The sequence below is a fragment of the Macaca mulatta genome, chromosome 13 (assembly GCF_049350105.2).
Source record: "Macaca mulatta isolate MMU2019108-1 chromosome 13, T2T-MMU8v2.0, whole genome shotgun sequence".
NCBI lineage: Eukaryota > Metazoa > Chordata > Mammalia > Primates > Cercopithecidae > Macaca > Macaca mulatta.
In genome coordinates this window covers 96,186,273-96,201,164 of record NC_133418.1, presented here as the reverse complement: position 1 = coordinate 96,201,164, position 14,892 = coordinate 96,186,273, and the positions used below count along the sequence as shown (strand labels likewise).

At 38.9% G+C, this 14,892-nt stretch overlaps 2 protein-coding genes across 5 annotated transcripts in view; both read left to right on the top strand.

Moving 5' to 3' along the window:
* Positions 1-14,892, top strand: part of WDR43 (WD repeat domain 43) — a 259,278-nt gene that overhangs the window by 82,159 nt on the left and 162,227 nt on the right. The gene's annotated exons all lie outside the window — the stretch shown is intronic.
* Positions 1-14,892, top strand: part of PPP1CB (protein phosphatase 1 catalytic subunit beta) — a 51,579-nt gene that overhangs the window by 24,025 nt on the left and 12,662 nt on the right. For all 4 annotated transcript variants that reach the window (XM_015111926.3, XM_077958421.1, XM_077958420.1 and 1 more), the window contains 5 exon segments: positions 1,204-1,335; positions 3,187-3,417; positions 6,077-6,181; positions 8,435-8,506; positions 12,921-13,072. In XM_015111926.3, the coding sequence (XP_014967412.1) occupies positions 1,204-1,335; positions 3,187-3,417; positions 6,077-6,181; positions 8,435-8,506; positions 12,921-13,072 (692 nt within the window).

Below are 14,892 nucleotides of genomic sequence, written 5' to 3'. Positions count from 1 at the left end.
GCAGTCCTCCCGCTTTGACCCCCCAAAGTACTGGGATTACAGGTGCAAGCTATTGCTCCCAGCCTATTTTCTTTTCTTAAATGCCCTTTCACTTAAGATTAAATGAGAGCTCAGCAGTAAATTTAAGGTTAAAGGGAGTCGGGGAGATGGTGATGAGAGAAAATGATTACAAGTTGAGTTCAGTGGAGCAAGTAAGGAACTCCTCTCTTTCTCCATGCACCATTCCACTCCCTTTCATCCCACAAGTTACTGGAAACCATATTATCTTATGGTTCAGTAATGCAAAAATGCCTCAGTCCATCTAAATAGCCTTTAGAGGTTTTAATATAATGCTCTATTGGGAATATTAACAATATGTTAAATTTTAATACATAGCTGATATCTTTTTTGTATTTGTTTTGATCAGAAAGTGGAGATAGCAGTAGCTAAAATTTTGGGGACTGCTGGTAACATTCCAAGAAAGTGTGAAGCTAAATCACCTACTAAAAATTACAATTTAATCTCCTTTTCTTCATAGCACGTTGTTCTTAATGATGCTATTCTGACATCCTACTAGATGCAGGATAAGAAAACAGGCCACACTTTAAAGGGTGCGGGCTCCGAAACCTTTTTTTTTTTTTTTTTTTTTTTTGAGACGGAGTCTCGCTCTTCTTGCCCAGGCTGAAGTGCAATGGGGCAATCTCAGCTAATTGCAGCCTCGCCTTCCAGGTTCAAGCGATTCTCCTGACTCAGCCTCCCGATTAGCTGGGATTACAGGCATGCACCATCACACCTGGCTAATTTTGTATTTTGGAGAGATGGGGTTTCTCCATGTTGATCAGGCTGGTCTTGAACTCCCAACCTCAGGTGATCTGCCCGCCTCAGCCTCCCAAGGTGCTAGGATTACAGGTGTGAGCTACTGCGCTCGGCCTTGAAATCTTTTAGGTCTCTTTGGCTACTAGGCCCCAGGATGGCCACAGTACAGCAAAAAACAGGACTGCATTTCATCAACAGCAGACTTAAGGAGCATCATCAGGAGCCAGTAACATTGAAAATAGAAGTCAAAGATCATAGAATAACATTATTTTAAACCATGGGGCCAAATAGGGTCGTTTGCTGCCTGTGTGAGTTTTCTGATTTTTAAAATATGGGCATGACTCTTTGTAAAAGATTATTATATGAGTAAATTTTAGAAAACTGACTGTTTTATTTATTGTTTGTCAGTACGAGGATGTCGTCCAGGAAAGATTGTGCAGATGACTGAAGCAGAAGTTCGGGGCTTATGTATCAAGTCTCGGGAGATCTTTCTCAGCCAGCCTATTCTTTTGGAATTGGAAGCACCGCTGAAAATTTGTGGTATGTAAATGGGTAAAGTTGGAAACAACTCTTTCGAATCATGTTTTTCCTCCCATGTTTACATTGAGGATGATATAGAGAAAACATTTTCTGAAAATTTTGTATAAAACCGATCAGTAGGCTTTACTAAATAAAAGTGTATAAAAATTGAAACTTATAAAAATGACAAGTTACAGACAAGATGAAAGTACTTGCTATATATACAAGAGATAAAAGGAGTTCTATTTATAATATATAAAGAGTTCTTAGAAATAAATAAGAGAAAGACAGTAGTATATAAAAGTAACATAGGAAGAGGAAGATGTTAGAAGAAATTCAAATGGCCAGTAAGCATAAGGACCTCAGCCTCTTTAGTAATCAGTGATGTGCAATTTAAAACAAGTCTCCAACTCTAGTCAGATTACAAAAGAAAACCAAAGATTGATGTTTAATGTTGTCAAGGATGTCAAGAAAAGGGCATTTTACTACACTGGTTAGAGAAAAATAGGTGTATAATTTAGAGGGTCAGTATGGCAACATCTGTGTCTTCTAACTTTTATGTTATTTAAATTTGTTTTGAAGATTATGCTACTTTATAACTTGTATTCTTTTAAGTTTTACAGTGGCTTTTTTACAGTGCCCAGCAAATAAGAAATACTAGCTAAGCAAATGTTTGTTTTTTGGTTGGTTGATTGGTTGGTTGGTTGGTTTTTCTTTGAGACAGAGTTTCACTTTTGTTGCCCAGGCTGGAGTGCAATGGCATGATCTCGGCTCATTGCAACCTCCAGCTCCCGGATTCAGGTGATTCTTCTGCCTCAGCCTCCTGAGTAGCTGGGATTACAGGCGTGTGCCACCATGCCCAGCTGATTTTTTGTATTTTTAGTAGAGACAGGGTTTCTTCATGTTGGCCAGGCTGGTCTCGAACTCCTGACCTCAGGTGATCCACCCACCTCGACCTCCCAGAGTGCTGGGATTATAGGCATGAGCCAGAGTGCTGGGATTATAGGCATGAGCCAGTAAATGTTTGTTGAATGGATCAATGAACTTAGAATATCATACCTTTAAGTAAGAGGTAGTAGTTCAGAATTTGGGGAAAGTAATCAGTCCCCTGTATAAACTTAAATGAAGCAAATGTAGTCATAGAGGTGATCTTAAAATTAGAATTAAGTATTAAAGTATTCTTTGAAGGTTTCTTTAAAATGTAATATAGAAATAACTTGAAGGTAATAGAAGTTATTTGTACTACGTATTTCTAAAGTTTTACTATTTGTCTCCATATTTGGCGTTAAAAAGTGACGTAAGTTAAACTACCAGATAATAAGATTGTTTTAGTTATCTATTGTTGTATAATAAATCATTCCAAAACTTTGTGGCTTACAGCAACATTAATTTACCATCTCACAATTTCTGTGGGTCAGGAATTCAGGAACAGCTTAGTGGGTCCTCTGGCTCTGGGTCTCTCACAAGGCTCCAATTAAGGCGTGATCTCGGGCTGCAGTCATCTGAAGGTTGAACTGTGAAAGGATTCAGTTCCTTATAGGCTGATGGACTAAGAGCCTCAGTTCCAAATGAGCTGTTGGTCAGAGGCCTCCCTCAGTTCTTTGCTACGTGGGATGCTTCATTAGACAGCTGGTTTCATCAGCGAGCATGGAAGAAGGTGAGAGAGTGCAAGCAAGATGAAAGTCACAGTCTTTTGTAACTTAATCTTGGAAGTTACAGCCCATCTCACTTTTGCTTGTTAGAAGTCACTAAATATAGCCCATACTCAAGGGCAGGGGAGGATTACACAGGATGTGAACATTGGGAATCATTTCATAGAAGCTGCTTATAACAGTAACCAGTTTTTCTAAAACTGACTTTTTCTCTTTTTAGGAGATATTCATGGACAATATACGGATTTACTGAGATTATTTGAATATGGAGGTTTCCCACCAGAAGCCAACTATCTTTTCTTAGGAGATTATGTGGACAGAGGAAAGCAGTCTTTGGAAACCATTTGTTTGCTATTGGCTTATAAAATCAAATATCCAGAGAACTTCTTTCTCTTAAGAGGAAACCATGAGTGTGCTAGCATCAATCGCATTTATGGATTCTATGATGAGTGTAAGTGAAAATAAAGACGTAGAAAAGTAATTTATGGAAATATTGCCTAATTATTTTCCGGTTCAAAAGAATTCCTTTGATTCAGAGTTTTTTCAAAATAAGATCTATCAGGCATAGGCCAGGAAGAGGAACCTGAAACTGGGAAACATGTTACTAATTAAATTGGTTCCTTGAGATCTCCTTGGTCATGTTTCAGATTGACTGGCTGCAGCTTACCTGGCTGAAGAGGCTCTTTTAAAATTAGTTTATTTAGAAACTATTCAGGTGAAACAGAAGTCACCGTAGACAGTGGCCCTTGGTTTTCTAGTGTCCATTAAGGTTTTAGCTCTCAGCATTCTTGTGGTATGACAGAAGCTCTATTAGTCCTGTGTCATCAGAATTATTGAGAAATTCTGTGAAACTCTTTAAAAGTCAGTTTAATATTATTAGAATTTAAATATGTGTCTATAAACCTTGGAAGACAAAGATACTGAATACTCTGGGGTATCCTTATTTTACTCTCTTTTTCATTAGTAGGAAATCACCGGTTTGGTATTGTATGTTTCCAAGTGTTATTATTAAAATACCCTACTAGATTCAAATTTGGTCTTTTGGTTTTATTAGAGTACGGGAGTAAGTATATGTTTGGTTAATTAGAATCAATTATAATTTTCAAATTGAATTCTTTTTTTTATTGCTGTCTTCCCTATTAGAATCTATTTTTGCTTTTTTTCAGTCCTTAATTATGTTAGAGACCTATTCAAACTCATATCTCCTTGATTTACATAATGATTTGACGAAGTTTGAGGGTGTGTTATATGTGCCAGGCACGATTGTGAACACAGTGCATGAAGCAAGACACAATACAGATTATCTCTGTTCTCATGGAGCTTATATTCTTTTTTTTTTTCCCCCCAAGTGTTTATCCAGCACTGATTGGCCTTACCTGTCCACCCAAATAGCAGGTCATCAGCCTAGCTGGGATTGTATGTCCTTGTAGTGAAAAAAGGCTCTATCAGGCTTCCAGTGCTTAATGAAAATAGCCTTTCTTTTTTCTTTTCTTTTTTTTGAGACGAAGTTTCGCTCTTATCACCTGGGCTAGAGTGTAATGGCGCGATCTCAGCTCACTGCAACCTCCACCTCCCGGGTTCAGGCGATTCTCCTGCCTCAGCCTTCTGGTTAGCTGGGATTACAGGCACGCACCACCTTGCCTGGCTAATTGTGTATTTTTAGTAGAGATGGGGTTTCTCTGTGTTGGTCAGGCTGGTCTTGAACTCCCAACCTCAGGTGATCCACCCACCTCGGCCTCCCAGAGTGCTGGGATTACAGGCGTGAGCCACTGCGCCCGGCCATGAGCTTACATTCTAATAGAAATTATTATGTGTTTGATTTTATATTGTATTTTATTTCTGAGGTGTAGTGTGTGGTTTGAATTACTTAGACTAACAGAGGAAATGGGTTGGAGTACATCAAACTACAACATTCTTCCTAAAGCTACATCAGAAATGGAGGTATATTTTTAAAGGATAAAAGATGGGCAAGAATGTCCTTGGGGGTAGAAATGACATCAAATGAAATAATGTATGGGAGAGCAACTTGTAAACAGTGCTTTGAGTTATGTACTTACTCATTAAGGGGCAGGTGGCGGCATAAAAGCACAGGAAGTTAGTACTTGTGTCTTTCATCCCTTCCCTAGCTTAGTAGTTGTACCTTATTACCAAATTCAGAAAAATTGAGTAACTCTAAAAAGGTGAACATACACTTGAGGTTGTCTTTGTCGTAGCTTTTTATGCTAGGCTATAGGAAAATTATAGCCTTTGTGCCTCTATTTATACTTCCTATAATGCCAAGTTGTAATTCACACAAGAGAGAATACCAGTTAAACACTTGGAAATTTTCCTTCCTTGGCAGTAAGTTTATACTGTGTTACTCAATGCATTAGTGTTAAAATGGACAGTTTCCAGAGGCACCCTTTCACTTCTGCTTGCTTGTTTGGCTAGGTATTTAGTCCACATATTGAAGGGAAAAAAATGAGCCAAGAGCCTATTAGACTGTTTAAAAATTGCTGTATTATAGTGATCTTAAAAGACAAAAATTGTTTGATGTATTTCATAAAACACCTAGCACAGTCTTTGGGTTTTGTTTTTTAAGTGTTAAATTTGATTAGGTTTATTTTAAGTTGTCAGAAATTGTATGTATTTATAATGTACAGCATGATATCTTAAAGTATATATACATTGCAGAATGGTTAAATCTAGCTGATTTAACATATGCATTACCTCAAAAAGTTAGCATTTTGAGAGAAAACAACACTTAAAATTTAGTGTTTTACAAGGATACAATATAGTGTTAACTGTAGTCACTATGTTATACAATAGATCTTCTGTTTATTCCTACTACCCAACTGATACTTTGTATTCTTTGACCAACATCTTCCCATCCCACCCCTACCCCCCAGCACAATCTTTGAAGTCTTGGTAACTTTACTGAAGGTATTGAATGTTTATTATAGTTGTTGCCTTTTTAAAAGTATGTAAATAATATTTATGCATTATAGAAAAAGTTCTTTATAGATAAACATGAAGAAGAAAATTGAAATCATTCATAATCCTGTGGCTTTGAGATAACTGATGAGAACAGTTTTAGATTTTTAAATTCATTCTATCTGTTCTTTTTATAGGCAAACGAAGATTTAATATTAAATTGTGGAAGACCTTCACTGATTGTTTTAACTGTCTGCCTATAGCAGCCATTGTGGATGAGAAGATCTTCTGTTGTCATGGAGGTAGACTAGTAAATTTACCTTACAGATTTTTTGTATTCTTCTATTATTCGGAGAATACCTATAATAATTAAGAGACTGTGGAAAACAAAGCAGTGCTGGTGTGAAAACTCAAGTGATTAAAACCGTTTTAAGCATGGCTAAACCTCTTTTAATAATTAGAAATTTATTTATAAATGAAAATGTAATACTTCTTTAAATACAGTTTCACATATAAAGAGGATAACTAGAGTTGTTTGAGAAAGTCTCCTTTGCCTCAAGTTTTAACAGAAAGACACCCCTGCTATTTGTTAGTGAAAATGAGAGGATCGCCGGGCGCGGTGGCTCACGCCTGTAATCCCAGCTCTCAGGGAGGCAGAGGCGGGAGGATAGCTTGAGCCCAGGAGTTCGAGACCTGCCTGGGTAATATAGCGAGACCCCGTTCTCCACAAAAAGGAAAAAAAAAAAAAAGAAAAAAAAGAAAATGAGAGGATCGTTATCTTTCTGCCCATATTGAAATCTTTCATCAGAATCCAAATAAAATTGAGTTTAATATTAACATATATCAAGAATTCTAGGCTTCATATAGTATGTTTGCTTTAGTGTTAACAATAAAATAAAATAATTTTTGGTAGATTGGTAAGTTACTCTGTATGGCTTATGAAATAAGCTTGAAGTTTATTTTGAAAGTTTATTTGAAAAATTAATGTATATGTCTAACACCTGGCTAGATGCCATGAAAATATGTAGATAATGTATGATCTGACGATCTTGAAGAGTTAAAAACCTGTTGCTAAGATATTTATGGAACATAATTGAATAATAAAAGGTACTTAATATGTCAGAACTTACTAAGACACTAATTATGAGAAGTCAGGAGGAAGAAAGAGTGAGCACATACGTATATGGAGGCATGGGTTTTAGAGGATAAATAGACTTTGGAGAAGTTAAAAGGACTTGAGACACTCTTTGTTGCTAGTTTAGGGAGTGTGTAAGAACTGGCCTGACTAGATAGAAGGTCAAGTACATGCTGGGAAATGATGGGATCAGATTGTGGAGATTTGAATATTGAGCAAAGGAGTTTGATGAATGATTTAATAACCATATTGGGTTTTTGTACAGGGAAGTAATTTAATGGAAATAGTGTTAAGAAAATTAGTTTTTCATCAGTATATGGGAAGAATTAAACTGGAAAAACGCTGAAAAGCTAGATGCACTTGCCTAGGTCTGAGGTAATAAATGGTTTATTCTCTGGCAGAACATAATTCACTGTATTAATTGAAATATGTTTTCCAGTAGATACTAAACACGTAATGAATTGTAGTTTGTGTACATTAGTCTAGCTAAGGATAGAAGTGTAGCAGTATGGATATGAATGTTTAGCTTCATTCCTTGTGATGATACTTGGATTGCCTACCAGAGAGGAATAGTAGCTTATATACCACTTTAAAGATTGCAAAGTATTTTTATGAGCTTTTCCTGTTAATCCTTCTAATCAGTAGTTTGTGACTTCATGAAGATAATGAACATGTTGGAGTGGGATGTGAGAAGAAGGTCTTAGTCTTAGGGAACCAAGTGGGGCACTTTCACTTAGAAGTTGAAATGTTTAAGATTAGTGGTAAGAACTGGCAAAAGTGGTAGGAAGGGTTGCAGTTGATTATGTTTCTATGAAGGCCAGGGAATGATTGGAAAAAAGAATGGTGGGTTTTTTTTTCCTTAGGAAGTCTTTTGAAATACAAAGGAATTTCTTTTCCCTAGTAGGGAAAAATGGAAAAAAAAATTATAATGCTTTATTGTATCAGAGTGGGATTCCTAATAACACTATGTTGCCCTTTAAGACGTTAAAAGGAGCCAGGCGCGGTGGCTCATGCCTGTAATCCCAGCACTTTGGGTGGCCGAGGCAGGCGGATCATGAGGTCAAGAGATCGAGACCAGCCTGGCCAACATGGTGAAACCCCGTCTTTACTAAAAATACAAAAAATTAGCTGGGTGTGGTGGCGTGCGCCTATAGTCCCAGCTACTTGGGAGGCTGAGGCAGGAGAATCGCTTGAACCCAGAAGGTGTAGGTTGCAGTGAGCTGAGATCACGCTACTGCACTCTAGCCTGGGTGATGGAGTAAGACTCTGTCCCCAACAAAAAAGACATTAAATGGGACACTTTTCAGTATCTTTGATTTCACATGGTGAATCTATTTTGATTGTATGCTTTTTATTCAGTGACTACTAAAATATTGAAATTTTTAGCTATCAGTACTATGTCTCATCTTTTTATTTTTAGGATTGTCACCAGACCTGCAATCTATGGAGCAGATTCGGAGAATTATGAGACCTACTGATGTCCCTGATACAGGTAAGTATAGCTCTCTATAGTTTAATTATTTCGTGTAAAGTGTTGTCATATTTGAACCTGATTACATTTAGCGGAAGTAGGATTGGTTTATGTAATAAATAAAAGAGTTTTTTTTATAGTCAGTAAGCCAGCTGCAGATTACTTTATTTGCAGTAATACAAAATTTTTCACTTTGCACTGATCCTCAAAATGTGGAACCTTTTTATTTATAGTCATAATATGGTTCTGTCACCCTTATTTGATCACAAAAAAATATTTTGCTATTGAGTCCTCATCTATTTTTCTAAATTCCCTCGTTCATCCTGGCATTGGTTGTTTTTCAAAAACTTGTTAAATTAGCCAAAAGTTTTTTAACTAAAATAATCTGTTCTTTGCTTCTTAGGCAAGGATACAACTACCTTCTTTTGAATTGTCTAGTAGTTTTTTGTTATTTTCTGCATCCTCTATTTCAAATTTTTAGAGCTTTTTTTCAAGGGGATGTGGGAGGGATTTCTTTTTGTTGCCCAGGCTGGACTCGAATTCCTAGGCTCAAGCAATCCTCCTGCCTCAGCTTCTGAGTAGCTAGGACTCCAGGCATGGGCTGTACCTGGCTTAAATTTTTAGAGCTCTTAAGGCTCTAGAGACCTGTGGTCAGTTTTGTGAAAATTACATTGGAAATCTGTGGGAAGACTGGGAGCAGTGGCGCTCACGCCTGTAATCCCAGCACTTTGGAAGGCTGAGGTGGTCAGGATCACTTGAGGTCAGGAGTTTAACACCAGCCTGACCAGACAAGACGAAACCCCATATCTACTAAAAATAACAAAAATTAGCTGGGCATGGCGGTGCGTACCTGTAATCCTAGCTATTCAAGAGGCTGAGGCACGAGAATCACTTGAACCCGGGAGACAAGAGGTTGCAGTGAGCCGAGATCACACCACTACACTCCAGCCTGGGTGACAGAGTGAAACTATCTCAAAAAAAAAAAAAAAAAAAAGAAACAACCACCACAAAAAATGCTACTCAGCACTACACATCAACCATTATAAATGGTATAGATCCTCTGATGTCAGTAGCCATGTAATACACTGTATGTTGTAATAAATTGTGTTATAAGCTTTTTTTTTTTTTTTTGAGACAGAGTCTTTCTGTGTCACCAGGCTGGGGAGCAATGGCGCAATCTCAGCTCACTGCAAGCTTTGCCTCCTGGATTCAAGTGATTCTTATGTCTCAGCCTCCTGAGTAGCTGGGACTATAGGCACCCACCACTGCGCCCGGCTAATTTTTTGTATTTTTAGTAGAGACGAGGTTTCACCATGTTGGCCAGAATAGTCTTGATCTCTCGACCTCGTGATCCATCCGCCTTGGCCTCCCAAAGTGCTGGGATTACAGGCGTGAGCCACTGCTCTGGCCTGCGTTGAGCTTTTTTACATAACACGACTTGTGTTGATTATTTTTAAAAGTATGCATTTTATCACAGTTTTTTATTGTCATTATAGAATACATTTGACTTGATATAATAGAAACTAGTATTTAAATAGTATTTTATTTAAAATGCTGTTTTTAGGCCTTGTGCACTAGTTCGTGCTTGTAATTCCAGCACTTTGGGAGGCCAAGGCAGGAAGATCACTTGAGGCCAGGAGTCGAGACCAACCTGGGCAACATAACACCCACCTCTACAGAGAGAGAGAAAAAAAAAATTTAATTAGCCACCTGTGGTGGTGCCCCAGCTACTCAGGAGGCTGAGGCAGGAGGATCACTTGAGCCCAGGAAGTTGAGGCTGCAGTGACCTGTGATTGTGCTCCTGCACTCTAGCCTGGGTGACAGAGTGAGACCCTGTCTTTCAAAAAACACCCAAAGTGCTTTTTTTAAAATAAGGTATAATATAAATATGTATTAGTCATTCTTCAGAATTTGTTTATAGTTCAGATGTAAATTTCAAGTGTGATATGCTAGGCTTCTATTTTTAGCATATTTTATTTTAGCATATTTTAATGAGAAGTTTTTGAGATGCTGAAAACGATTATTTTAATCTCTGATAGCGTCTGCAACATTCAGAAATTTAATTTATAAATTAATACATTATTTGAAACAGTCTAGTTGATTGCGATGCTAGCTCATTAAACAATGAACCTTGACTGAAAACCTTTTTTTTTTTTTTTTTTTTTTTTGAGACGGAATTTCACTCTTGTTGCCCAGACTGGAGTGCAGTGGCGCGATCTTAGCTCACTGCAACCTCCGCCTCCCAGTTTCAAGCAGTTCTCTTGCCTCAGCCTCCCGAGTAGCTGGAATAACAGGCACCTGCCACTGCCCAGCTAATTTTTGTATTTTTAATAGAGATGGGGTTTCACCATGTTGGCCAGGCTGCTCTGGAACTCCTGACCTCAGGTGATCCGCCCACCTTGGCCTCCCAAAGTGCTAGGATTACAGGCATTAGCTACCGTACCCGGCCTGAAATTCTTATCTTGACCCTGTTAAGGTTAAAGAATTCCAGATTGTTGTTGCTACCATTATTTGATTTTTTTAATGCATCCACACTGTCATATTTCCTAAACCTTAAACTGTATTCTAATTTTATACAGTTATTGTCACACTGAAATTATAGATTCTTAATACCTTAGCTTTCTACTGGAAACAGGCTGGAAAGTATGAGAGCTTTATTAAGCACTGGGTGTGTGTATATTTTCAAAGAGTCAGCTTCAACCAGAAAGGGCTTACGATTTGAGACTGACTGTTCCAGTGGATTTTGTGTGCTAGTGAATTTCTTAAAACATCATACAGGAAGCTTGGGATATATCAACGATAGAAACTGAGTACATTGCCACTAATTCTACAGATGGTTTTATAATGCCTCTGTCAAGATACGATGTACTGTAACTGAAAATGAAGATGTCCTTCCCTCCTAAACCATACTGTGATGTTTATGGATTCTTTAAAATTCTTAAAACTGACTTACTTTTTAAAAAATATATTCTCGGCCGCGCGCGGTGGCTCACATCTGTAATCCCAGCACTTTGGGAGACTGAGGCAGGCGGATCATGAGGTTAGGAGATTGAGACCATCCTGGCTAACACAGTGAAACCCTGTCTGTACTAAAAATACAAAAAATTAGCTGGGTGTGGGGTGTGCGCCTGTAGTCCCAGCTACTCAAGAGGCTGAGGCAGGAGAATGGGATGAACCCGGGGGTGGAGTTTGCAGTGAGCCGAGATTGCGCCACTGCACTCCAGCCTGAGACTCCGTCTCAAATAAATATATATACACACACACACACACACACATATATATATATATCTTAGCCACTATAATTCTTAGAAAATCACTATCATCTCAACATCCACCCTTCTTTTAATATCACTACAGTTGGACTTTTACCCACTCTGTTACCCTCAATCACCAAGAAACTTGCATTAAGTTCTGATGATTTAATTGTAAGTGGCACATTTTTGGTCTTTGTCCTACTGCCCTTGTTCATGGCACATGTCCTACTTTAGGACAGTTGTTTCCCCTTTCAGGATACCTTTACTAAGCCTTTTGTCTTGATCATTCCTTCTCAATACTTATGCTCATTCTCCCTCACCTGCCTGCCTGTTAAATGTTTGGAGTCCTCAGAATTCATTTACTGGTCTTCTCACTTTGTATTCCCAAGGTGGTCTGAGTGCCTCTTAAGATTTCCATTACCATTAATATGATAACAATACTCAGGTAAATATTTTTAACCGTGACCTCTTTTCCAAGGCTCCAGACATTACCAAAGTGAAGGATCTGATCTGATTTTGTTCTTCCACATTTAAAAAAAAATCCTCAGGCCCTCAGTAGAAAATGGTTTTTTTTCCCCCTCAAGTGATCTATAGATCAAATACAATTCCAATGAAATCACAATTGAGTTTTTTATGGAATTAGGCAAATTGTTTTTAATGTTTATGTGGAAGAACAAAAGATCAAAAAGTAACTGAGACAATCTTGAGAGAAAAAAAAATGGAGGATACTAGCCCTGCCGAATATAAAGACTTGTTTAAAAGCTCTAGTCTGTTACTGGCTCAGGGATGAATCAAATAGACTAACGGAATAGACTGGTGCTCAGAAACAGTGGAACTGTAAGGAAAGGATGAACTATTGAGGAAATGCTGCTGGGTTCTTTGGTTATTCATATGGAGAAACTACACAAAAGATGAACAGTGTTTTCCATATATTATTGTGCTATAAGTGCCATACACATATTTCCTATATGTGGAAAGGGTTGGAAAGCACTACCTTAAGAGGCCCTGGAAGATTATATTTGTATGGTTGCTTTAACAAAAATATGAGTTACATAGGCTGGGCAAGTGATTGTCATTGTTTAGTTAAAAGTAAGAGGGTCAGAGAGGAACTGAAATTTGATGTAGATGTGCTATAAATCTGTAAATTTTGTTCTTAATTGCTGTATTTCTGTCCTTTAAAGGTTTGCTCTGTGATCTGCTATGGTCTGATCCAGATAAGGATGTGCAAGGCTGGGGAGAAAATGATCGTGGTGTTTCCTTTACTTTTGGAGCTGATGTAGTCAGTAAATTTCTGAATCGTCATGATTTAGATTTGATTTGTCGAGCTCATCAGGTATGAAAGATAAGACTCTTAAGTGTTTTCTTTTTTCTTTCTTTTTTTGGGGGCAGACGGGGAGGGCAGACAGCATCTTGTTCTGTCACCCAGACTGGAGTGCAATGGCGCAATCTCTGCTCACTGCAACCTGTGCCTCCTGGGTTCAAGCAATTCTCGTGCCTCAGCCTCACAAGTAGCTGGGACTATAGGTGTGTGCCACCACACCTGGACTCTTAAACGTTTATTATTTGTTAACTTCACATAAGTCCTCTCATTTTGTTTTGAGGAAACATATCCAAGAAACCTAAATGAGTTGTACAAGGAAAGCAGTAGGAGAGGCGGCAGAGCCAGTTCCTGCATCTCACACTTAACGATCTAATGATTTGTTAACCTTTTATCACCCTAAAAGAGGAAATGTTTAGAAATATTTGGGGACTGGGCGTGGTGGCTCACATCTATAATCCCAGCACTTTGGCAAGCTGAGGTAGATGGATTGCTTAAGCACAGGAGTTTGAGACCAGCCTGGGCAACAAAATGAGATCCCATCTCTACAAAAAAATAAAAAATTTAGTTGGGTGTGGTGGTGCATACCTGTGGTCTCAGCTACATGGGAGGCTGAGGTGGGAGGATCGCTTGAGCCTAGGAGATCAAGGCTGCAGTGAGCCATGTTTATGCCACTGCTCTCCAGCCCTTGTGAAAGAGCCAGACCCAGTCTCAAAAAAAAAAAAAATGTGTTTTTGTAGTATACAGCAAATCTAACAAAATTTTCAGTGAGGCTTTGAAGCTTTGTAGACATGATTTAGATTTTTTTTTCTTTTTTTTTTTTTTTTTTTTTGAGATAGAGTCTCAGTCTGTTGCCCAGGCTGGAGTGCACTGGCACGATCTCTGCTCACTGTAACCTCCACCTCCCAGGCTCAATCCTGCCTCAGCCTCCGGAACAGCTGGGATTACAGGCGCACACCACCACGCCTGGCTCATTTTTGTATTTTTAGTAGAAACACGGTTTCACTATGTTGGCCAGGCTGGCCTTGAACTCCTGAGCTCAAGTGATCTGCCCGTCTCGGCCTCCCAAAGTGCTGAGATTACAGGCCTGAGCACACTGTGCCCAGCCTCATTTTTGTATGGTCTTTGTGCATAATGGCGATTTTGATAAGAACAAACCACACTTTAAAAAAGCATTTTTTAGACCATTGAAGAATTTGATTGTGGCTGGGTGCAGTGGCTCATGCCTGTAATTCCAGCACTTTGGGAGGCTGAGGTGGGTGGATCCTTTGAGCCCCAGGAGTTGGAGACCAGTCTGAGCAACGTGACAAAACCCCGTCTCTACAGAAGATACAAAACTTAGCCAGGTGTGGTGGTGTGCACCTGTAGTCCCAGCTTACTTGGGAGGCTGTGGCAGGAGAATCGCTTGAGCTCGGGAGGCGGAGGTTGCAGTGAGTGTAGATTGCACCATTTCACTCCAGCTCGTGCAATGGGTGTGAAACCCAGTCTCAAAAAAGAAAATTTGATTGTAGACTCGGTAATAGGTATCAATTATTTAATCTTTTAATTGTTTATTTTTGTTTGAGGCCGAGTCTCAGTCTGTCACCCAGGCTGAAGTGCAGTGGCGCGATCTCTGCTCACTGCAACTTCTGCCTCCCGGGTTGAAGTGATTCTCCTGCCTCAGCCTCCCAACTAGCTAAGACTACAGGTGCCTGCCACCACACCCAGCTAATTTTTGTATTTTTAGTACAGACAGGGTTTCACTATGCTGGCCAGGTTGGTGTCAAACTCCTGACCTCAGGTTATCTGCCCACCTCAGCCTCCCAAAGTGCTGGGATTATGGGTGTGAGCCACTG